The sequence below is a fragment of the Vulpes vulpes genome, chromosome 6 (genome assembly GCF_048418805.1).
Source record: "Vulpes vulpes isolate BD-2025 chromosome 6, VulVul3, whole genome shotgun sequence".
Classification (NCBI taxonomy): domain Eukaryota; kingdom Metazoa; phylum Chordata; class Mammalia; order Carnivora; family Canidae; genus Vulpes; species Vulpes vulpes.
The window spans coordinates 62,455,740-62,476,609 of record NC_132785.1 but is presented as its reverse complement, the minus strand read 5'-3'; the positions used below and the strand labels follow the sequence as shown (position 1 = coordinate 62,476,609).

Here is a 20,870-nt window from a genome sequence, read left to right as displayed (position 1 = left end):
AAAGATATTTGAGTGGAGTTCTGAAGGGAGGGAAGGGTTTTGCATGATGGACAAGATGGAGGAAACCAGTCTCTTTAATTCCAGCTCACATGATCTAAAGGCATATAAAATATTCTTGTTGAGATATTTGAACTGTTTCTGTTGAATTGTTAAAATTTCAAGTGGTATAAAATTCCAATTCACACAATTGCAGGATACTAATATAACTTTCTTTTCAGAGGAAAAAGCTGTGTATTCTGCTGAACTAGAAAAGCACAAACAGCTTGTAGCTGAATGGAAGAAAAAGGCAGAAAATCTGGAAGGAAAACTGATGTCATTACAGGTTGGTCGAAATAATTCTTTCCTGTAAATTTCATTCATGAACAATCATTTGTGGAATCTATATCTCAAAATAATCTAAACAATTAATTTTAGTAAATGCTGTTTGAGTGGTTACGTGGAATCCTATTCTGGTATATAATGGTGAACAAGATATTCAGGTTTTTCCCTATTTGGCTTAAAGTTTAGACATAACAAATATGAGATGATGGGAAATTTTAATTCTTTAGCACAGATGGTTATATTAGGGGGCCACTAAAAAAAATTTATACTGTTAACTTTATAATTTTCTCTTTTCACTAAGATATATTGGGCACTCTATTTTACATGGATTAAATGTAAAATAATCCATGGGGATGGATTGGGATGGCTCAGCGGTTAAGCGTCTGCCTTCGACTCAGGGCATGATCCTGGAGTTCCTGGATCGAGTCCCACATCGGGCTCCCTTCGTGGAGCCTGCTTCTCCCTCTGCCATGTCTCTCTCTCTCTCTCTGTCTCTCATGAATAAATAAAATCTTTAAAAAATAATAAAATAATGTATATACTTTAGATCTTTTTCTTTTATAGCGTAATACTTCAAAATATCTTTGTTATACTTCATATGTAGAAAAACTGACATGAAAATGACTTGCTTTTAGGATTTAGAATGAACTTTTCTAACTCATAAGTAGACTTTGTTGATATTTGGTGGAAAGTAATAAAATCTGTTTACCTGTCATTAGTGGTGAACGTGCTATCCAGGCTTATTAATATTCCTAATAAAGGACATATTTCCCTTAAAGTTTTGAAATTCTTATTAAATACTGAGTGACTGCAAAACAGTATTTAGGTAGTACACATAAAATAAAAGAAGAGCAATATAGCAGATAACCTCATACTTGCCCACCCAGGATAAGAAAAGGATTGTCTTTTTTTTTTTTTTTTAAGATTTTATTTATTTATTCATGAGACACACACAGAGAGAGAGAGATGCAGAGACACAGGCAGAGGGAGAAGCTGGCTCCATGCAGGGAGCCCAATGCGGGACTTGATTCCCCGGTCTCCAGGATCAGGCCCTGGGCTGAAGGCAGCGCTAAACCGCTGAGCCACCCAGGCTGCCCAGGAATGTCATTTTTAAGTCCTGTTGTGCTCTCAGTATCTCATCCCCTTCTTATCACTTCATAGAGAACCAAGAGTCCAGAATGTTACATTTATTACCCTTTGTTTTTCTTTATGGTTTTATCACATATATCTGCATCTCCAAATGATGCATTGTATGGTTTCGCATATTTTTGAACTCTTCTATAAATTTAAATTTTTTGAAATGTATGTAAATTCAGTAATTGTCCTGAAACTTTCTTTTTTCACTTAGTATTATACTCATGAGTTTTAGCCATGTTACTGTGTGTTATTATGTGTGCAAAGTTTATTATTCTCACTGCTGTATTTATTGCATGAATGTTTAATTTATTTACCCATTTTACTGATAAAGGACCTTGCTGTTATCTGCTATACAATGTGGTTATGAACTTCCTTGTTTATATCTCCTGGTGCACATGTTTGAGAGTTTCTTTCATGCTTGTGCCTTTTTTTTTTTTTTTTTAACATTTTATCTATTTATTCACGAGAGAGAGAGAGAGAGAGAGAGAGAGAGAGAGGCAGAGACACAAGGCAGAGGGAGAAGCAGGCTCCATGCACAGAGCCTGACGTAGGACTGGATCCTGGGTCTCCCTCCAGGATCAAGCCCTGGGCTGAAGGCAGCACTAAACCTCTGAGCTACCCGGGCTGCCCTCAAGCCTGTGTCTTGATTGGAATTGCTGAGTCCTGGGATATATACGGGCAATTTGAGCTTTATTCAATGATGGCAAGTTGTTTTATAGCAATAGTGCTAATGTACTCCTACCAGTGGTGTATAAGAGTTCTTGGTCTACATCCTTGGCAACACTTGGTATTAAAGTGTTTTTGCCAGTGTAGTAAGTAGGAAAGGCTATCTTCTTATGTTTTTTTTTTTTTTTCTTTTTCACATTTGTTTCATTTCATTTTAGTTTAAATTCATTTACCAACATATAGTATAATATATAACACCCAATGCTCATCCCAAGTGCCCAATCACCCACCCCATCTCCCCACCCTCCTCCCCTTCTGCAACACATCTTATGGTTTTAATTTGCATTTGTCTGTCTGCTAACAAGGTCAAGCATCTTTTAATGTGTTTATTGATCATTTATGCTTACTTTCTGGTGAGCTCATTAATATGTTTAAAAAGATATTTTATCCAAGACTTTTAATTGTTTCCAGTGGGTCCAGAGTGTCTCAGCTACCATACATATTGTTAGAAGTGTCCATATCAAAAAAAAAAAAAGAAGTGTCCATATCTTCTTTTTAATCTAACTTTATTTTTAATTTAAAATGTAATATATACTTAGAAAACAAATCAGAAGAGACTAAGAGTGAATTAGTAAAGATAAAAGCTGAAATTGGCGAAATAAAATCCAAACAATGGTAGAAAGAATAATAAAGTCTAAATGTTAATTTTAGAAAAAGTCTTAATGTAGTTTTGAGATTTAATAATTTCTTAAATAGAAATGCTGTGAGGTAAAAAAAAAAAATTATTTGAAGGTTTACTTAAATTTCCTTTATACTAAATTTAGTACTTTAGTGGATTTTAATTTTTGTGGATTTTAAATTTTTGTGGATTTTACATTTTTTATTTAAAATTTTTTGTTGCAGTCCCTTTGTGTATCGGTTAGAGTTCAACTTGAGAAGCAGAACCAGTAGGGAGGCAGTGGTGTGTGTGTGTGTGTGTGCGCGTATGCATATATATATGACGTGCACAGATATGTATCTGTGAGATTTATTATAAGGAATTGACAATGTGATTGTGGGAGTTGGTACTCAGAATGGAAAGAGGCGTGGGCCAAAGTTGTTCTCCACAGATAATCAATAAAGAAAATCACAAGCAAGATACAGCTCTGTGGGAGGGGCCAAAGTTGTAGTCCTGCATGAATTTTTTTCTTTTTGGGGACAGCTCATCCTTGATTTCAAGGACTTTGGGCTCAGTCAGGCCCACCTGATTATTCAGGATAAATGCCTTCCTTAAATTTAGCTGATTAGGAGTTGTGATTACATTTGCAAAATAGCTTCATAGCAACATCTAAATTATGGTTGATTAACCGAGGGCTGTAGCCTATCTAAGAGGACACATGAGAAAAATTCACTTTGATTCAAGATGGTAAAGCTTGAACTAAAACTTACATGAGCCAATACTCTAGAATAGCCAAGAAAATTGTGTGAAAGAACAACAGTGAGGAGCTGTTAATAAACAGCATATTGACTGGATTTGTCAAACAGAAGGAGAATCCAGATATAGAACCCAGGATATATTTGAGAGTTTACTTTATTTTTTTTAAAGATTTTGTTTATTCATGAGAAACACAGAGAGGCAGAGACACAGGCAGAAGGAAAAGCAGGCTCCCGCAGGAAGCCTGATGCCGGACTCCATCCCAGAACCCTGGGGTCACGCCCTGAGCCACCTGGGTGTCCCTATATTTGAGAATTTAAAACCAAACTCTAGTTACAATTAATGGAAAGAGGATAGATTATCTAATAAGTGATGTTGCCACATGTGGCTGTGTGGAAGAAAATAAAAGTGGATCCCTATCTTACAGCGTATGCAGAAGTAAATTCCAATTGTATTAAAGCTTGGATCCTCAACTGAGAGTGGTGTTGGAGATCTGGGACTATTTTAGCATGTAACAGTGACTGGATTTAGTGGGTGGGGGCCAGGAATGCCAAAAGCAAACCTGTTGAGAAACACTATTTGAAAGATGTAAATATTGAAAACAACAAAATAACCACCTTGCCAGAAAATCTGGAAGAGTACATGCAGAGTCTAGTGGCAAGGAGGAGCCTGACCAAGACTAAAACTCAGGAAGCTGTGAAAACAGAGTAGGATGTGTTTGAATATACACAATTTAAATACTTTTATGTGGCAGAAGGTATTATGCCGTCAATAGATAAATGCCAGATCTGGCGAGTAACACTTGTAGCCCTGATGACAAAGGGTTCTTGACTCCTTTACAAGGTAAACTTAGAAATAGGCAAGGGTATGCAAAGACGGTTTCACAGAAAAGCAGCTCTAGCTGTCCTGTAAACATGGAAAAATCTCAAATTCACTTGTAGTTAGGGAAATAAAAATTAAAATAATAAAGTAGTAATGAAATGTCATTTTATACCTGTCAGACTCACAAAAATTAAAGAGAACATTTGTTCTATTTCTTAACTTCTTATATCTGCTTTTTGTAGTTTCTATGCTCTTATTATTGTCACTTTTTAAAACTTTTGTCACCATATTGTCTTTTAGTAAGCATCCTCTTATTTAGTTCTAAGGGAGGCAGTATGCTTACTCTGTGAAGTACGGGCTCTGACTTTGATACTTCCTGTGTGAACCTGCCCCAGGTCACAGAAGTACAGTTTCATTAGCTGAAGGGAAGAAGGTCGATCGACTCTGGCTGCCAGCAATGTAGTTTGTGAAATAGTTTTTGCATGCTGCGTTTTGATGAACTTTTCTTCCTCAGGAGCGTTTTGATGAAGCAAATGCTGCGTTGGATTCAGCATCAAGACTTACAGAGCAGTTAGATTTAAAGGAAGAACAAATTGAAGAACTTAAAAAACAAAGTAGGTGGTTTTTTTCTTTTCTATTTTTCTCCCTCTGATGCTAGCATTGAATCAGATGGAGTCTTCTCCTGTGCGTCCACACAGTTGAGTGAGACCAACTTCCCCTGGCTGTGACTTCCGTTTCCATCACCCATGACCAGCTTGATTCAATTTTAATATGGTCTGAGTGAAACCAGAATCAAAAGTGGGCCCTGGCTATCCAGGTAGTTTTCCTGCATATTGAGGGAATCCAGTTGTATTGATTGTCACCCTGTTGACCATCAAGGGAATTGATTCTTATGGTTAGGAGTCCTCCGTAATCATTCTGTGTTCATCCTATCTAAGGCCATGGGATATATCAGGCTGTTATTCTCAAGAAATAGAGTAACTTCTTGTGGAATGAACGTCTGGATATAACTAGCTTTTTATGATTATAGGTGGTGCTCTACCTATAGGCACTCATTATGTAATTGTGTAGTACTTGTAAGATATGAGCCTTGCCAATTCCCTGAGGTGATTCCTATGCTTAGGATTATCAGTTGGGCCTGAGCTAATCAGGTGGTTTATAATGCATTGTTGAATCTAACAGCTGACAAAGATTGCAGGTCTCCATTTAATCTCTGATTTAAAGGCCCCTGGAAGTTGAGCTGTTCTAGAGCTGCATTCAGTAGGTAAATCCTGGAACCTAGAAGTATACCACCTTTACATAGCTGGGTGATCCTGGAACCTAGAAGTATACCACCTTTACATAGCTGGGTTGGGTACAGTAAGCACCAAGGCATGTAATTAAAGAATTAAGAAGTGCCACCTAACATAAAATAGAAATTAGAAGTAGGCAAAATTAGGAGGAGATGGCACAGTGGACATGCTGTCAGATGACAGAAACAAGGACTTGAACACTAAAGAGGCAAGCCAGCAGGAAGCACTGAAGCATGGGTACCAACAGACAAACCAGAGGAAGTTGTCCTGAATCTGACAGCAGACCGCAGATAAAAGATTTGTAGGACTACAAAAAACAATAAGGTACATCACATGAGGTAGGTGTCCTCAAGGTAATCTGCTTCTGAGGCAAATAATTGCCCTTACTTGGTCAGACTTGGCCAGCCTTGGAATTCTAACTCTCGTGGGGGTGAGAAATGGGCAGCAAGGAAACAATTACATACTGAGTATTGTGGGCGATTTATACTGCATTATCTCTAGTCTTCACAAGCAATTCTAGAGTAGGTTGATAGGAATTTCATTTTATAAGTCAAAGAAACTCAGGTTTGAACTCTGATCTTCTTACGCTTGACCAAAGCTCATGATGTTTCCGTATTACTTTATTTCCATCCTGTCAGGAAAATGGTTACTTACAATCTGACTTGTATTTTGTTCTGTGTATCTCCATCTCCTTTAAATATAGGACAGCATCCTTTATATATTGTGCCCTAAGTGTTGATATGGTTGCTCGTAGGGGGAGGCAGTACTTACTGAGAAAATGCCAGAGCAACTATAGCAATATCTGAAGACATATGGCCAACCCAGAGAAGACACACTGGATACCCAAGGGATTAGCCAGAGAATTGACAGCTTAGGGTAGTGCTAGACTGCTGCAAGTGAAAAGGCAGTGTTCTGAGCCAACACATTGGTCTGTGACACCCCATTGCTCTGTGGCATGCAGCTATATGTTTAAGGCCACATCCCTTTTTAGAGACCTACTCGAGTTGTTTCCTGCAGATGATGTTAAGATAAAAAATTCTGTGACTTACTGTAGTTGGTAAATATTATCAGAGTCCCTGTACTACTTTGTACTCATTGAGGCGCTCATTTAAACCCCCAGTAGCAGAATATTTCAGATTTAGATTATTATATCTGACGAGGCTTAGGTGGCTTTGGTCCCTATTGATATAAAAAATGACAATTACCATTCAGTGTAAATGCATAGGAACTTTGGACTCATTCTGTGGGGCAAATATTAGGTGCAGGAAACTCTGATTATGCTTACACAACTGGTATTTGAGAGGACAGGCAAGAGGCCAGTGTTGCACAGACAGGAAGGGGAGTAAAGAGACTGTTCTGTTGTCTTTAAGTCATTCTTGCCATTTACATTCTTGTCTCTTCTTAACGATCTGTTTTCTTTTATTACCGTAGTGCTTAATACTGCTTTTATATCTGTAAACACAAATGTGATTTTAGAGCAGCTCAAAGCTGCTCTCTTGATTTGGTAATATAAATAAAACCTTGATTGGCTTGGTTGTTTCAAAAGAATCACTGTATATTTTCTTTCATAGATCATTAAGTACTTTAAATGTTGATTGATGTTGTAATACTGTACTTTATTTTTAACACGAAACTTGGCCAGACAGCGAAAATATTTGCCAGGAGAAACAATTTTGAAAAAGACAGATTGGCTTTTGTTGCAAGAAAGTACATGGAGACTTGAGTTATAGAAGCAAAGTATTGTTTTATTTCTAAGCATCTGTACTGATGATTAGTTGATATGGAGTTTCAACATTTAAACAATATTGGGAAACTCTTTAAAAGTGGTATTTTATTCAAATTGCTTGGTTATGTTCTTGCTACTGGAGATGAGATAATTCGTTCTGGTCAAACGTATAAAAAGGGAGATATTATACATAACACCAGTATTAAAGCAATAGATCATTGATGATTTTATTCATTCTTAGAGGACACAATTGTGTATGTACTTGCAACTGCAGTTCTAGGTTCAGGGTATTTACAGGCCTTGTCTGAAAAGTATGAAGATACCTTACCAGGCATTAAGTAATTAATGAGAACTGACTACTTGGCCTCATGCTAAATGCTGTGTGAGATAGTAGAGAGGATCCTTTTTTTCAAGGAGCTTAGTGAAGAAAGTAACAGTGTAGATACAGCATAGGTTCACAGTGTAAAACAGTGGCACACAGCAGTGGTCATAAGACAGCACATATTTACTCTCTAAGAATCTCCTTGAGGGTCAGGGGATTCCATGGAAGAAAGCAACTTGAGCAGAGCCCTAAATTAGTAGGGAGATTTTACCCCTAAAATGTAAAGGAAATCCTAAGATCCTATAGGTGCTATATTTTAGTAGATAATGTGGCTGGTAGAAGAAATGTTGCTTTGCTTCCTTCTAGAAATTATTCTTTCAGCATTTTACCTGAAAATATTTTTGTTCAGTATAGTTCCAAAGACTTACTACACACACCATCCTGTATTACTGATTTTTCAAACTTAAGATACTTGTCCTCTGTGGAGCAGATAGGAGGACATAGTCTTTGAGTCACTGTTTTGAATTGATCAGAGTTCAGAATTTCTGTGGAATTGTCTACATGGGAAAATACACACCTCTGGAAACCAAGATCATAGCTGAGCCATTAAAAGATACATCGTCTTGCTATATTTATGCCCAGATTTGACCTTCTACTTCTTTCACTTTCTTGTTCTCTGCCATCATCTTTGAGATAAATTCCTGCTTAAATGAAAATGATGGATAAAGTTGAAATAGAAAGCACAAAATAGTTCTCATTTTGATAACAATTATTTTATGATACACAAAAGTAAGTTTTCATAAACAATACAAATTTAGGTTCTAGCATTGCATTGCAAGTAACTTTCGGTATGTCTGCCAGTATAGAGCTGCACCGGGAAGGGCACCATAACTGACTTTTATGTTTTTGTTGTTAGTTTTTTAAGACTACCTTTTTAGAGTAGTTTGAGATTTATAACAAAGTTGAGAGGGAGGTACAGACATTTCCCATATAACCCCTTCCCCCCATTATTATCGTCACTCACCAGAATGGTACTTTTTTTTTTTTTTCAACCAAGGATGAACCTGTAGTGACACAAGGTTTTTGACCCACTTAAAAAAAAAGTTTTTTTTTTTTTTTTTTTTAAAGAAGCTGTGGGGGATGAGCACTGGGTGTTATTCTATATGTTGGCAAATTGAACACCAATAAAAAATAAATTTATAAAAAAAAAATAAAGAAGCTTTGGTGCCTGCTTTTTAAAAAGTCTGTTAAGTTGAGAATGGAAAATTTTCTTAAGTGTTTTTTTTTTTTCCTTGAAGAAAATCTAGAAGAACGTATAAAATAAGCCCCAGTAAACCTTCTGTAATATGAAGCATAAAAATATGTTTTAAAACTACAAATATAAAAGAGGTTTAAAATGTTTTTCATGGAACCACTTTTATGGTGCTAGATGGTGGAGTTTTTATTTTAAATAAAGACATTCCGTTTTCCAGGACATGATTTATACAAGAAAACATATAATGTCCTGTTGAACATAGGCCAGAAACATTCCCAGACGCTTTGTTACCCAAACCTTTTGAGGGATTTCTTTATAGATGTTTTTGGCAGAAGTGGTGATTTTAGAGGAAACATATAAGAAATACCAGATGCAGTTTTCTGAATTGCCATAAATGGTTAAAAAAATTATTTGTGATGATATAAACATCTGGGTATACTAGACAATGCCAGGACTTTAGTTAAAAAAAAAAAAGTTTATATCAATTAGGCGAATAACTAAGCCCTTTTTGACTTAATGGTTATTTTTTAAATGTGTGTTTTAAAATAAATTACATCGAGATGGGAATGTTTTTGGTTATTGCATTTTGTGTGTTTTCCTTCATATGGACAGAGTGATTCAGAACATAAATCATTTCTTCTTTTTGTCTTTTGTTCCATTCTTCCCAGATATTCTCCCTTCTTGAGGAGAAATCAATCATTCTTTCATGTACATATCAAAAATTCATTGTTTCCTGCTGTGTACCCAGCACTGAAATAGGCACTGGAAATACAAAGGTTGGGGACTGGTACTTTCAGGAGGTTTGTAGTCTGGCAAGGAGGGGAAGAATACATGTAATCACAGATACGTGACAGATACTGTTTCAAACAGAAGGAACAATTCATTCAGCTTGGTGATGGTGATGTGAAGGGTAGTGAAGGCTAGTGAACGGTATACTTGACCTCACTTGAATGATGAATAGGTACAGTGAAGCAGGCAGGGACTTGGGGGAGAGCATTCTAAATAGATGGAGCAATTCATGTGAATCTATGCAGCTTACTTTGGAAACTGGCTGAAGAGCCAGTGGACTGGGAATGACCAAAGGGAAGGCATAGGTGGAAGTGGATATGTGGTGAAATAAAACTCTAACACAGATTGTAAACTGGGGGCCCAAGTAATAATATAAAAGAACAAATAGGACCAAGTAAAGACAGTGGTGAATTGGAGTTTTCTTAGGGAGGTAGCAAATTCTTGGTTCCATCTGACTGTTGCCATGCAGGCCTGTAGGCCTAATGTCAAATCTCCAGATCTTTCAAGAGACATTGGAAATGTAGACTTTTATGTGAAATATTCCAATTTTTTATGTGATACCAAATTAAAACACCCTGTGCAGGCTGAAAAAACATTTCTTTGGGCCAAATTTAGTCTGTGCTGTTTACAACAGGGAGCTTTCAGAAATGAGTTGAGGGTCAGCCTGTAAGCCTAGAAAACCCTTTGTCATTATTTTCTGTAGTAATGATGATATTCAGTAAGTTGCAAAATTATTGCAGTGGGTTTACTTTTCTCAAAATTGCAGCCCTTTCTTTTGGGATATAACTGGTCTGTGTGAACCTTTTAAAATTAAATATGTAATTTGATTCACAGTATTCAGTGGTTTGTTTCGATATGGCAAAATGCAGTACAAATGATCTGAATTCATAGGAAAGGATTGAGAGAGGAGGGTAGAGAGGGAAAATAAATTTGATCTATTAAAGATATTTATGTAAAACCTCATTTAAATGTACATAGTAACTCTAATTTAATTGTACAAATAATCCAGGAGACCTCAATGTTGCTGTTTCAATGTAGTCAGATTCTGACCTAGTGAAATTCAAGTTAATGAGCTTATATTGTATTAATAAATTTTTTTCCTATGAGTTCATTGCTAGGAAGTGGAATTTCAAAAATTACTTTTCATTCATCAATTAATAATTATAATTATGGAATAAGAAAGCACTCACCATGTACTCTAAATCTTAAAATACTATATGGTTGAAACGGGTTGAGAGAAATTAAAAGACAAAGCAGATGCCATTCATTATCTTTTAACTTCAAATGTTAAATATAAGATACCTTTTTAAAAATTTTTTTTTCTTTATTAGAGAGAGTACACAAGTGGAGGGGAGAGGCAGAGAGGGAGGGAGAAGCAGACTCCCTTGCTGAGCAGGAAACCTGATGTGGGGCTCAATCCCAGGACTGTGGGATCATGACCTGAGCTGAAGGCAGATGCTTAACCCACTGAGCCACCCAGGTGTCCCTATTAAAATGCCTTTAAAAACTATTATTTGGTGTTTATAAAGAAAGTGATGTTGTTGAAATTCTGTGATAAAAAGACTGATTTGCAACCTTTGCTTTGATTATATTTAATTAAATGAAGAGGCTAGGTTTCCTCATATTGGATTTAATGTATTAAGATTCACATTTATTTTTTAGGTAACTAGTACAAGTAAGACACTAGATCCAGTATATTTACCAGTATATCTATAAATGAAATCATCTTTCTAACATTTTTTCTTCCTTCTCTTGGCTCCTTTGCCATGGTTCATAAAGAAGACAAGACAAAATGGAGGCAAAATCATCAGTGTTAATATTAACTAAAGTGATTCCTTATTGGTATTGGTTAGGGGTAGGTTAAAAGATTAATTCTTGAATTATTTTAGAAATCAGATGAGTGAGTGCTAATGCTTAAATATAGCACTTCACTGTTTAGAAAAGTCACATTTAATCAGTAGATTCAAAATACTTTGATATTAAGCATGCATATTTTGCAAAATAGGCAACATCTGGCCCTGGTGAAAGAACCATGGTTCATATCCAAGTCTTGTTATGGGACCATGATTCATATGCAGGTCTTCTGACCCTCAAGTCCTGTTCCAGTCACCTTTGTTTTCTCTGTCAGGTGACTGTTAAATAAATCTGACTTGAGTCTTGTCCAAGGGAGCTAAGTCATGCAACAGCCAAATGACTTTGTAAAGAGTGTGACTTAATTTTATAATGTACTCTGAAGACAGTATTATAGTGCAGTGTCACTAATCACAAATAAAATGTAAAGTTATGATGGACTTATTTGTTGTAGTCAGTTACATTTTATGTTCAATTTTGATTGTAAATCAAGTGATGAAGCCACGGTGTCATCTCTAGGCATTACAGAGAAGAGGCTGTGAGATGGCAGGTTTTTAGGATGGCATGTGTCTAGAGTAACTCTTCCCCTAAACTAGACTAAATTTCAGTTGCTTTATTGTTCAACTTTAAAGCGTATCCCCTAGCCTTTTCTTTTCTTTTTTTTAACTTCCAAAGAATTATTTTGGCCTGCTAGATTATTTCACAGGGATATTATATTTGGCTTAAAACCCATTTCTGAATAACCGTTATTTTGTCTGCCCATATAAATACAGTTTTGATTTCAAATTGTGGTTTGAATTAGTGTTCAGTTTTTGTGGAGAAATATTCAGGATCTCTGGTGGGAGGAAAATAAGGGTGCCTAGAGAAAAAGAGAAGTCCATAAGGATCTTTGAAGTCAGTGTTTGACTTTTTTTCCTAAATCTTTCCTAGTTAATACCATTCTTCCAAGCCCTCCCCCCAAATTCTGAGGGATTTTTTTGTAGACTCAAATATCAGAATATGTTTAAACTACTGCTTGGATTTGAAACAGCCCTCTGCATGCCTGCAGGATATGCAGAGTTATCAATTTTCTATCACATTAATTTAGGACTAACTTGTATTCAGATGAGTTTAAGAAAATTTTCCCTGTTATTTTGGCCATTAGGATGCTTTCACCCCACCTTTCAGAACAGAGATTTTAATCAAAATTATACTAATATCAATAAATTTTCATCAAAATATCTTTGATTTGAACTTAATTTTTAAAAATAATTTGTTTTACTTATTTTGAGAGAGAGAGAGGAAGGAAGTAGGGGGAGGGGCAGAGGTATAGCATCTCAAGCAGAGACTCCCTGCTAAGCACAAAGCCCGCTGTGGAGCCAGATGCAGGATTCAATCCCAGGACCCCAAGATCATGTCCTGAGCCAAGATCAAGAGTTGGACCCTTAACTGACTCAGCCACCCAGGTACCCCTTGACTTCAACTTTATTAAGACAGATTTCTTGATCTGTTTTTTTATAGAGTAAAGTTAAATTTTTCTAATTTATTTTATTAAAATTTTAATCAAAGCAAAATCAACTCTTTGCTCTGTGAATTTTTCTCTGACAATGTCTATCATGCAGTTTTATCTTTCATTTTTTGTAGTAATAGAGAGTATACTGTAGTGGTACTGGTTATGCTCCAAAGCAGTGCTAGCCAGTAAAAATATAATGCAAGCCACATGTATAATTTAACTAATGTTTAGTAGCCATGTTAAAAAGACACAGGTGAGGTTAATTTTAAGTAACATTTTATATAAGCCAATATACAGAATATTATTTTGATATATAATCGATATAAAAATCATTAATTTTAGAAGAAAGTAAATAGGAGAAGGGAAATCTGAGAGAAAGAGAAGGTGGAGTTAAATTTGACCTTTTTCTCTACTACCTCTCCATAGTGGGGGAGGATGAAACAGAAGACTGTGCCCATTGTTACTCTAGCTCTTAACTGTAGTTCATGAGTGGTATTGGTTAATTCAGAACATCAGCAGGAGATTAATTTACCTGATATTCTTCCTCTGAATAATTGCGAATTCTATTTACATTCAGAATGTAGTACTAGAAATGGCCCAAATAGCACCATGTAGTGCTCATAGTATATAGGTGCACATTAAGAACCTAAAATGTCTTTTACTGACTCAGACTTTAACAGTAATCTTGTTCTCTCTCTTTTTTTTAATGTCCAAGTTTAAATTCCTTGCTGGAAAGACAGGAAAGGAAATGTTTGTAGTAGATTTTCCGAATACAAACCTTGCTTTTATAATATGGTTATGGCAACCATCTCTATTTTGGTAAAGTTAGCCTATTATATGAATTACATTTTGCAATTTAGATCTTTTGCAATTTAGAAGAACCAGAAACCATTATAAACAGTTAAACTGAACATTTTTGTATATACATTTGGTACTTTAAATCAGAATATTAGGCATTGTGCAAGGCAGATTGAAACATAAAGCAGATGAATCTGTCCTAATCTGTAGGGTTTAGAGAAAATTTGAGGAAGTGATCTATGAGCTTTGGTGTGAAGGTGAATAGGAGTTAATAGACAGTCCTGATGGAAAAGAGCTTTTCAGGTGAAGAAAAAACATCTGCAGAAGTCTTGCAGTAGGGATTGAGAGTCTAGAAATAAACCATACATTTTTGATCAGTTGGTTTTCAACAAAGGTGCCAAAGGAATAGTTTCTTCAGCATATGGTGTGGAAACAACTAGATATCTACATGCATAAGAATGAAATTGATCCCTTACCTCACACCATGCATGAAAATTAACTCAAAATGGATCATAGACTTGCACTTTAGAGTTAAAATTATAAAACTCTTAGAAGTATACACAGGAGTAAATCTTTGTGTTGTTGAATTAAGCATTGATGCCTTTGATGTGACTCTAAAAGCACATAACAAAAGAAAAAATAAGTTGGACTTCATCAAAATTGAAAACTCTCGTACTTTAAAGGATAGCATCAAGAAAGCAAAATGACGTCCCATGGAATGGAAGGAAATATTTGTGAGTCCTGTATTTGACAAGAGGACTTGTATCCAGCTACCACCAGGAAAATGCAGCATAATTCAAAGAGTAGTTTTGTGGAAAGAGGTCAGAATATAGTGTTTGGATTGGAGTGCTCCTTGATTTGAAAAGTAGAGCTCTGCTGCAGAGCAATCTCTTCATTTCTTTCAGAAACAAACTTGTAATCTAGCTTTGATAAGCATCTCCTTCAGCTCAAACTATCCATTTCTGAGGTGACAGGTATCAAAGCTTCATGGGTCTGGCTCAGAGTTCCTTCGTCTGGGAATCCTTGGCCCCGTGGCATGTTCAGATTTGTGAACAGTGTATCTCCTGTTGTAATTCTAGACCTTGCCTGTAGTACTGCTTGGATTCCAGCCGTTCCGCCAAGATTTTACAGATTTGCTTCCTTTTTAAATAAGAATTATAAAATAAAATAGTTCAGCATTCTTCTGAATTAGTCATAATAAGCTATAGTTATCTTGTTTAGTATGTTAGAACCAGTGATCTGATTTGTGTTTTGCAACCTATATACCTCAGAATACTTTGTCCTGTGAGCTGCATCTGGAGCCATGCTCTTAGTTGTATTAAACACTCTTCTTACCTCACCAAAAATCAAAGTCCAGCCAGGAAAATGGAAAAAGGAAAATCTAAAATTGTCCTTTCCATTTCTCCCCGGAGTGGCTCTGGAAATGTTTTATGCAAGGAAGCAGTGGTGAAAATTTTCTTTTTTGCTATTAAGTTTCTGAAGAGAATGAAACCCCTTTTTGGTTTTTAAATTTTCTACTAAAGAATTGAATCCTTTCTGGGGATAAACTGTGTGAATCAATGCATATCTGGCTGTTAGGTTATTTCTATACCAGAAAGCCCAGTTCCCTGAATCAAAGAAGAAATGGAAGTAATTCAGTATTACTAATTAGAATAAGTGTGTGTGTGTGTGTGTGTGTGTGTGTGTGTGTGTGTATACACACATATACACAAAATTTGCAGGAAAGATGTTATAAAGCTCATATATTCATCCAGGCTATTTTAATCAGTTAATGACTGTGTTTATTCACATGTTTTTAAAACAGATGAACTCCGACAAGAAATGCTGGAGGATGTACAAAAGAAATTGATGAACTTAGTAAACAGCACAGAAGGAAAAGTGGACAAGTATGCTTTGCCTTTTAACTTTTATGTATTTTATGGAGATTACCTTTATGGTAAAAACAGGTTCTACATGTAGGTGTTCATACGTGATTTTTGAAAAAGCCTTTTCTTGTATGGTGATGAGGTATAGGTCGTTTTTATGAGGAGTCAGTAGAATAACTTCTCTTGGTTTTTAAATGGATTTTTCCCAGCTCAAATTCTTTTTCTTAAAACCATATGGATGAGTTAAAACATCACCATAATATGAAGGACTTAGAAAATAAAAAGTTTTATTCTTAGCATTCTTTTTTAGCTCTCCTTAAATGAACATACCTTGTTTAAATGTATTAGGTCTGAAACCTAGGTATATATGTAACATATAATTAATACTTTAAAGATATAGGTATTATTAACAAATTTTTAATAAAATGTGAGTAGGGAAGTATAAGCATACCTGTGAAGCACAAGAGCTGTCCTCACCATTTGAGGTGAGGAGGGAGACATCAGGAGAATCTTAGGGCAGAACCCAGACAGGCACTGAGTGAGAGTCACCAAGTATCATCTCAGCTGATCGATGTGTTTGGAGAAAGTGAGTGGGTGATAAGTGATGTTTAATTTAAAAGGTATGCATTTTTAGATTATTTGAGTCTCTTTGATGAGACTTGTTAAGAGTTTTTTTTTTTTTAAGTACTTCGAAATATTTTATTGTTTAGTGTTTTTTTGTTAACTTATTTAAGTCTTATCAAATATGTGTATGTTTAGTGTTTATTGTGTGGATACACTAAATATGAGGATGACTATTGAGCTACCTTGAGCTGTTCCTGCCTTTATTTTCAGAGTCCTAATGAGAAACCTCTTCATTGGACATTTCCACACACCAAAGCATCAGCGCCACGAGGTGTTACGATTAATGGGAAGCATCCTTGGTATCAAGAGGGAGGAAATGGAACAGGTAACGGGATGACAGAACCATTTTGAATACATTTATAACTCCAACAGTGGCATTATATAAAATTGTCTTCTTTTACTCTCTATTATATAACGTTTCCTTTTTCTTAGTAATGTGGAAATAGAACAGTTGACACTACAGTGAAGAGGTGGATATGTTCAATTTGTATAATACTCATTTTGTCACTAATAAGCCATCTTTCCTATTAGAATGTTGAAATTTTGAGACATCTCCACTTGGATTCGAGATAGTACTTGAGATTTGTAGCTTCTCTCAGTAGGAAACATTTACTAGGAATTGGACTTGAAAAGCAGTTTGCTACTATCTGAAATCATGTTAAAATTGTTCTTATTTTTTCTTGTATTGATAATATTTTCCGCTTTAAAATAATCTTTCAGTTGCTTCATGAAGATCAGGGTGGTGTTACCAGGTGGATGACTGGATGGCTTGGGGGAGGATCAAAAAGTGTCCCCAACACACCTCTGAGACCAAATCAACAATCTGTGCTTAATAGCGTAAGAGCCAATTTTATTCTTGCTCTGAATATGAGTGGTGAAATGACTGTGCATCACTTTTATTTGCAAAAATCAGATTTCTTTTTTAGGTTATTTTATTATACAGCCCTTTTATTTTGAAGTTGTGGAAACTGAGATCCAGAGAGATGATTAGCTTAAGGATAATAAGCCAGTTTAAATAATTTTATTGCAGGATGCCTGGGTGGCTCAGTGGTTGAGTGTCTAGACGCCATTGGCTCAAGGCATGATCCCACGTCTGAGGATCGTCTGGGGATCGAGTCCCACATTGGGCTCCCTGCAGGGAGTCTGCTTCTCCCTCTGCCTATGTCTCTGCCTCTCTCTCTCTCTGTGTCTCTCATGAATAAGTAAATAAAATCTTTAAAATAAATAAATAATTTTATTGCATATATGTTTTACTTTAGCTTCTTATTTATACAGTACTTTTGGTTTTCGAAGTATTAAGTATTTTTATATTTGATCATGCTGCTATAGGCACAGAGACATTTGTCTTACTACTAAATTATGAGATTCTTAAAGACAGAGGCTTTATTTTATTCATGTTTGTATCAGCCTGTCATTGAGCACTTATTTACTGAGCACCTGCTGTGTATCAGACTATTCTCAGCATTGGGGATGCAGCAGCAAACCAGAAGACAAAGTGCCTACCCTCAATAAACTTGTATCTTGGCAAGAGGAGGCAGTTAATAAACGTGAAAACGCAGTGCATGGTAGTCTGAATGAGCATTCACAAATTGAGTAGCTTGGGATGTCTGGGTGGCTCAGTCGGCAGAGCCTATGACTCTTGATCTTGTGAGTTCAAGCTCCATATTGGGTGTAGAGATGACATAAATAAATAAATAAATAAAAACTGAAAAACTAAAAATAAATTGTGTAGCTGTGAATTAGGATGTGGAGTTTATTTCTTTATTTTACTTTGTTTTTTAAGAAGACATTGAGGATAGAAGGCATACTCAGAGCTGGTTGAAGATAAAAAATACCCTATTTAAATCGGGTGGCATGAAATTTATTTTAAAGAAAAGGTTTAGGGGTGCCTGGTGGGCTTAGTCAGTGGAGCAGGTGACTCTTGATCTTGAGGTTATGGGTTCATGCCCCATGCTGGGTGTAGAGATTACATAAAAATAAAGGAGAGGTCTACACTGCATTATTTATCTGATATTACTGGTGAGCTTTTGCTCTATTCACTGATTGATTAAATATGGCTAATACTTGTTTTCTATTAATATCATGTTTCATGTCCATGTAGACTGTTACTAGAGTGATTTAATATGACGCCTTAAGTGCCATCGATGTCAAACCTGAGTGTCATTGGGTAGCTAATTATGACTAAGGTTTGTAACAGATGTTGTCATCAAACATTACTGATTGAATTGCTAAAGATTTTAATTGATAAACATAAGCACTAGTGGTTTTAATGGTTCATATAAAGCTTAATTATATAAAGAGGTGATTCAGAAGACATGATTAGTTTTTGACATTTAATTAGGGTAGCGGGTACATTTTCTTAGTTGTAGTGAATGTAATTTAATATCTGCCTAATATAACCCAAGTATTATTTCTTTAGTCTTTTTCAGAACTTTTTGTTAAATTTCTAGAAACAGAATCTCATCCATCTGTTCCACCACCAAAGCTTTCTGTTCATGATATGAAACCTCTGGATTCACCAGGAAGGAGAAAAGTAGTCATAAATGTATCAGAAAGTTTTAAAGGTAAAACCAGATATTTATTTTTTTCTACATTTAAAAAAAATTGAAAATTTATGATTGTGCTTTGCAGTGATACTAAGTTTTTAGTGTTTTTGAAAATGTACAGCGACCTCTTCCAGAATTCCAGTAAGGCATTAGATTTTGGCTTCATATATTCATGCAGCAATCTGGTATTTAATTAGCTTAGATTAACCTAAACAATATGAAATATTTTTCCTTTGTATGGTGGAATAATTCCCCTCTCTAGATAAGCCAGTTTGAATTAGTCTTGGAAGTGTGGTGAATCAGTAAACCTTTGCTTGGTCACCTGTTTTTCTTTCCTACTAATGGTGCTTATTGCTAAATTAGGGTTAAAAGTGTAGTTTATAGGAGTGCCTGGGTGGCTCAGTGTGGTTAAGCATTTGCCTTTGGCTCAGGTCATGATCCCAGGGTCCTGGGATGGAGCGGATCTCCCTGCCACTCCCCCTGCTTGTGCTCACTCCCTTTCTCTCTCAAATAATAAATAAAATATTTCTTTTTATAAAAAAGTATAGTTTATATTCAGATTGTTTCAGTTCCTCTGTTATAAATATTGCTGTGATGAACATCCTTATAAATTTTTGTACACCTCCTTAATGTTTCCCTTAAGATAAATTTCTGAAAGTACAATACCTACATATAAACATTTCTTGAGAATTAAAATATAATGGCAAATTACCCTTCAAAAAAAACCCAAAGTGTAGTTTAGAGAAAGAGTTTTCTCCCTGTGCACATCTAAGTGTTACACTCAGTAACCAAACCTTGGTTATGTCAATAATATTTATAAAAGCAGTTTAGTAAACTGGTTTAGACATCTAAGAATGTTTTGAAGCATTCTTACATGTTAGAAGATGTGCCTGGAAGTAAGTTGTTTGATGGTTCTGCCATCTGTATGCATAGTTTTCTATATACTGGGTTGGAAGGGCCTTATTTATATTCATGTCTCCTATATTGGCATGCAGTAAATTTTCTTGAATTGAAACTGAAATATAATTCATTAGACTATAAACAGATTCTTTATTAGAAAGTCCCCCTTTAAAGCCATCTACAAAGAGCCCACAACAAATATCATTCTCAATGGGGAAACACTGGGAGCCTTTCCTCTAAGATCAGGAACAAGACAGGGATGTCCACTCTCACCACTGCTATTCAACATAGTATTAGAAGTCCTCGCCTCAGCAATTGGGCAACAAAAAGAAATAAAAGGCATTCAGATTGGCAAAGAAGAAGTCAAACGCTCCCTCGTCACAGATAACATGATACTGTACATAAAAAACCCAAAAGACTCCACCCCAAGATTGCTAGAACTCATACAGCAATTCGGCAGTGTGGCAGGATACAAAATCAATGCCCAGAAATTAGTGACATTTCTATACACTAACAATGAGACTGAAGAAAGAGAAATTAAGGAGTCAATCCCATTTACAATTGCTCCCAAAAGCAGAAGATACCTAGGAATAAACCTAACCAAAGAGGTAAAGGATCTATACCCTAAAAACTACAGAACACTTCTGAAAGAAATTGAGGAAGACACAAAGAGATGGAAAAATATTCCATGCTCATGGATTGGCAGAATTAATATTGTGAAAATGTCAATGTTACCCAGGGCAATTTACACATTTATTTAATGCAATCCCTATCAAAATACCATGGACTTTCTTCAGAGAGTTGGAACAAATCATCTTAAGATTTATGTGGAATCAGAAAAGACCCCAAATAGCCAGGGGAATATTGAAGAAGAAAACCAGAGCTGGGGGCATCACAATGCCGGATTTCAGGTTGTACTACAAAGCTGTGGTCATCAAGACAGTGTGGTACTGGCACAAAAACAGACACATAGATCAATGGAACAGAGTAGAGAATACAGAAGTGGACCCTCAACTTTATGGCCAACTAATATTCGACAAAGCAGGAAAG

General features: G+C 35.8%; 1 protein-coding gene across 3 annotated transcripts in view; it reads left to right on the top strand.

Annotated features, from left to right (window-relative positions):
* Nucleotides 1-20,870, top strand: part of TRIP11 (thyroid hormone receptor interactor 11) — an 81,442-nt gene that overhangs the window by 44,038 nt on the left and 16,534 nt on the right. For all 3 annotated transcript variants that reach the window (XM_025985604.2, XM_072761155.1, XM_025985603.2), the window contains exons 15-20: nucleotides 219-322; nucleotides 4,875-4,974; nucleotides 15,690-15,771; nucleotides 16,585-16,699; nucleotides 17,095-17,211; nucleotides 18,794-18,938. In XM_025985604.2, coding sequence (XP_025841389.1) covers nucleotides 219-322; nucleotides 4,875-4,974; nucleotides 15,690-15,771; nucleotides 16,585-16,699; nucleotides 17,095-17,211; nucleotides 18,794-18,938 — 663 coding nt within the window. The remainder of the gene's footprint in view (nucleotides 1-218; nucleotides 323-4,874; nucleotides 4,975-15,689; nucleotides 15,772-16,584; nucleotides 16,700-17,094; nucleotides 17,212-18,793; nucleotides 18,939-20,870) is intronic.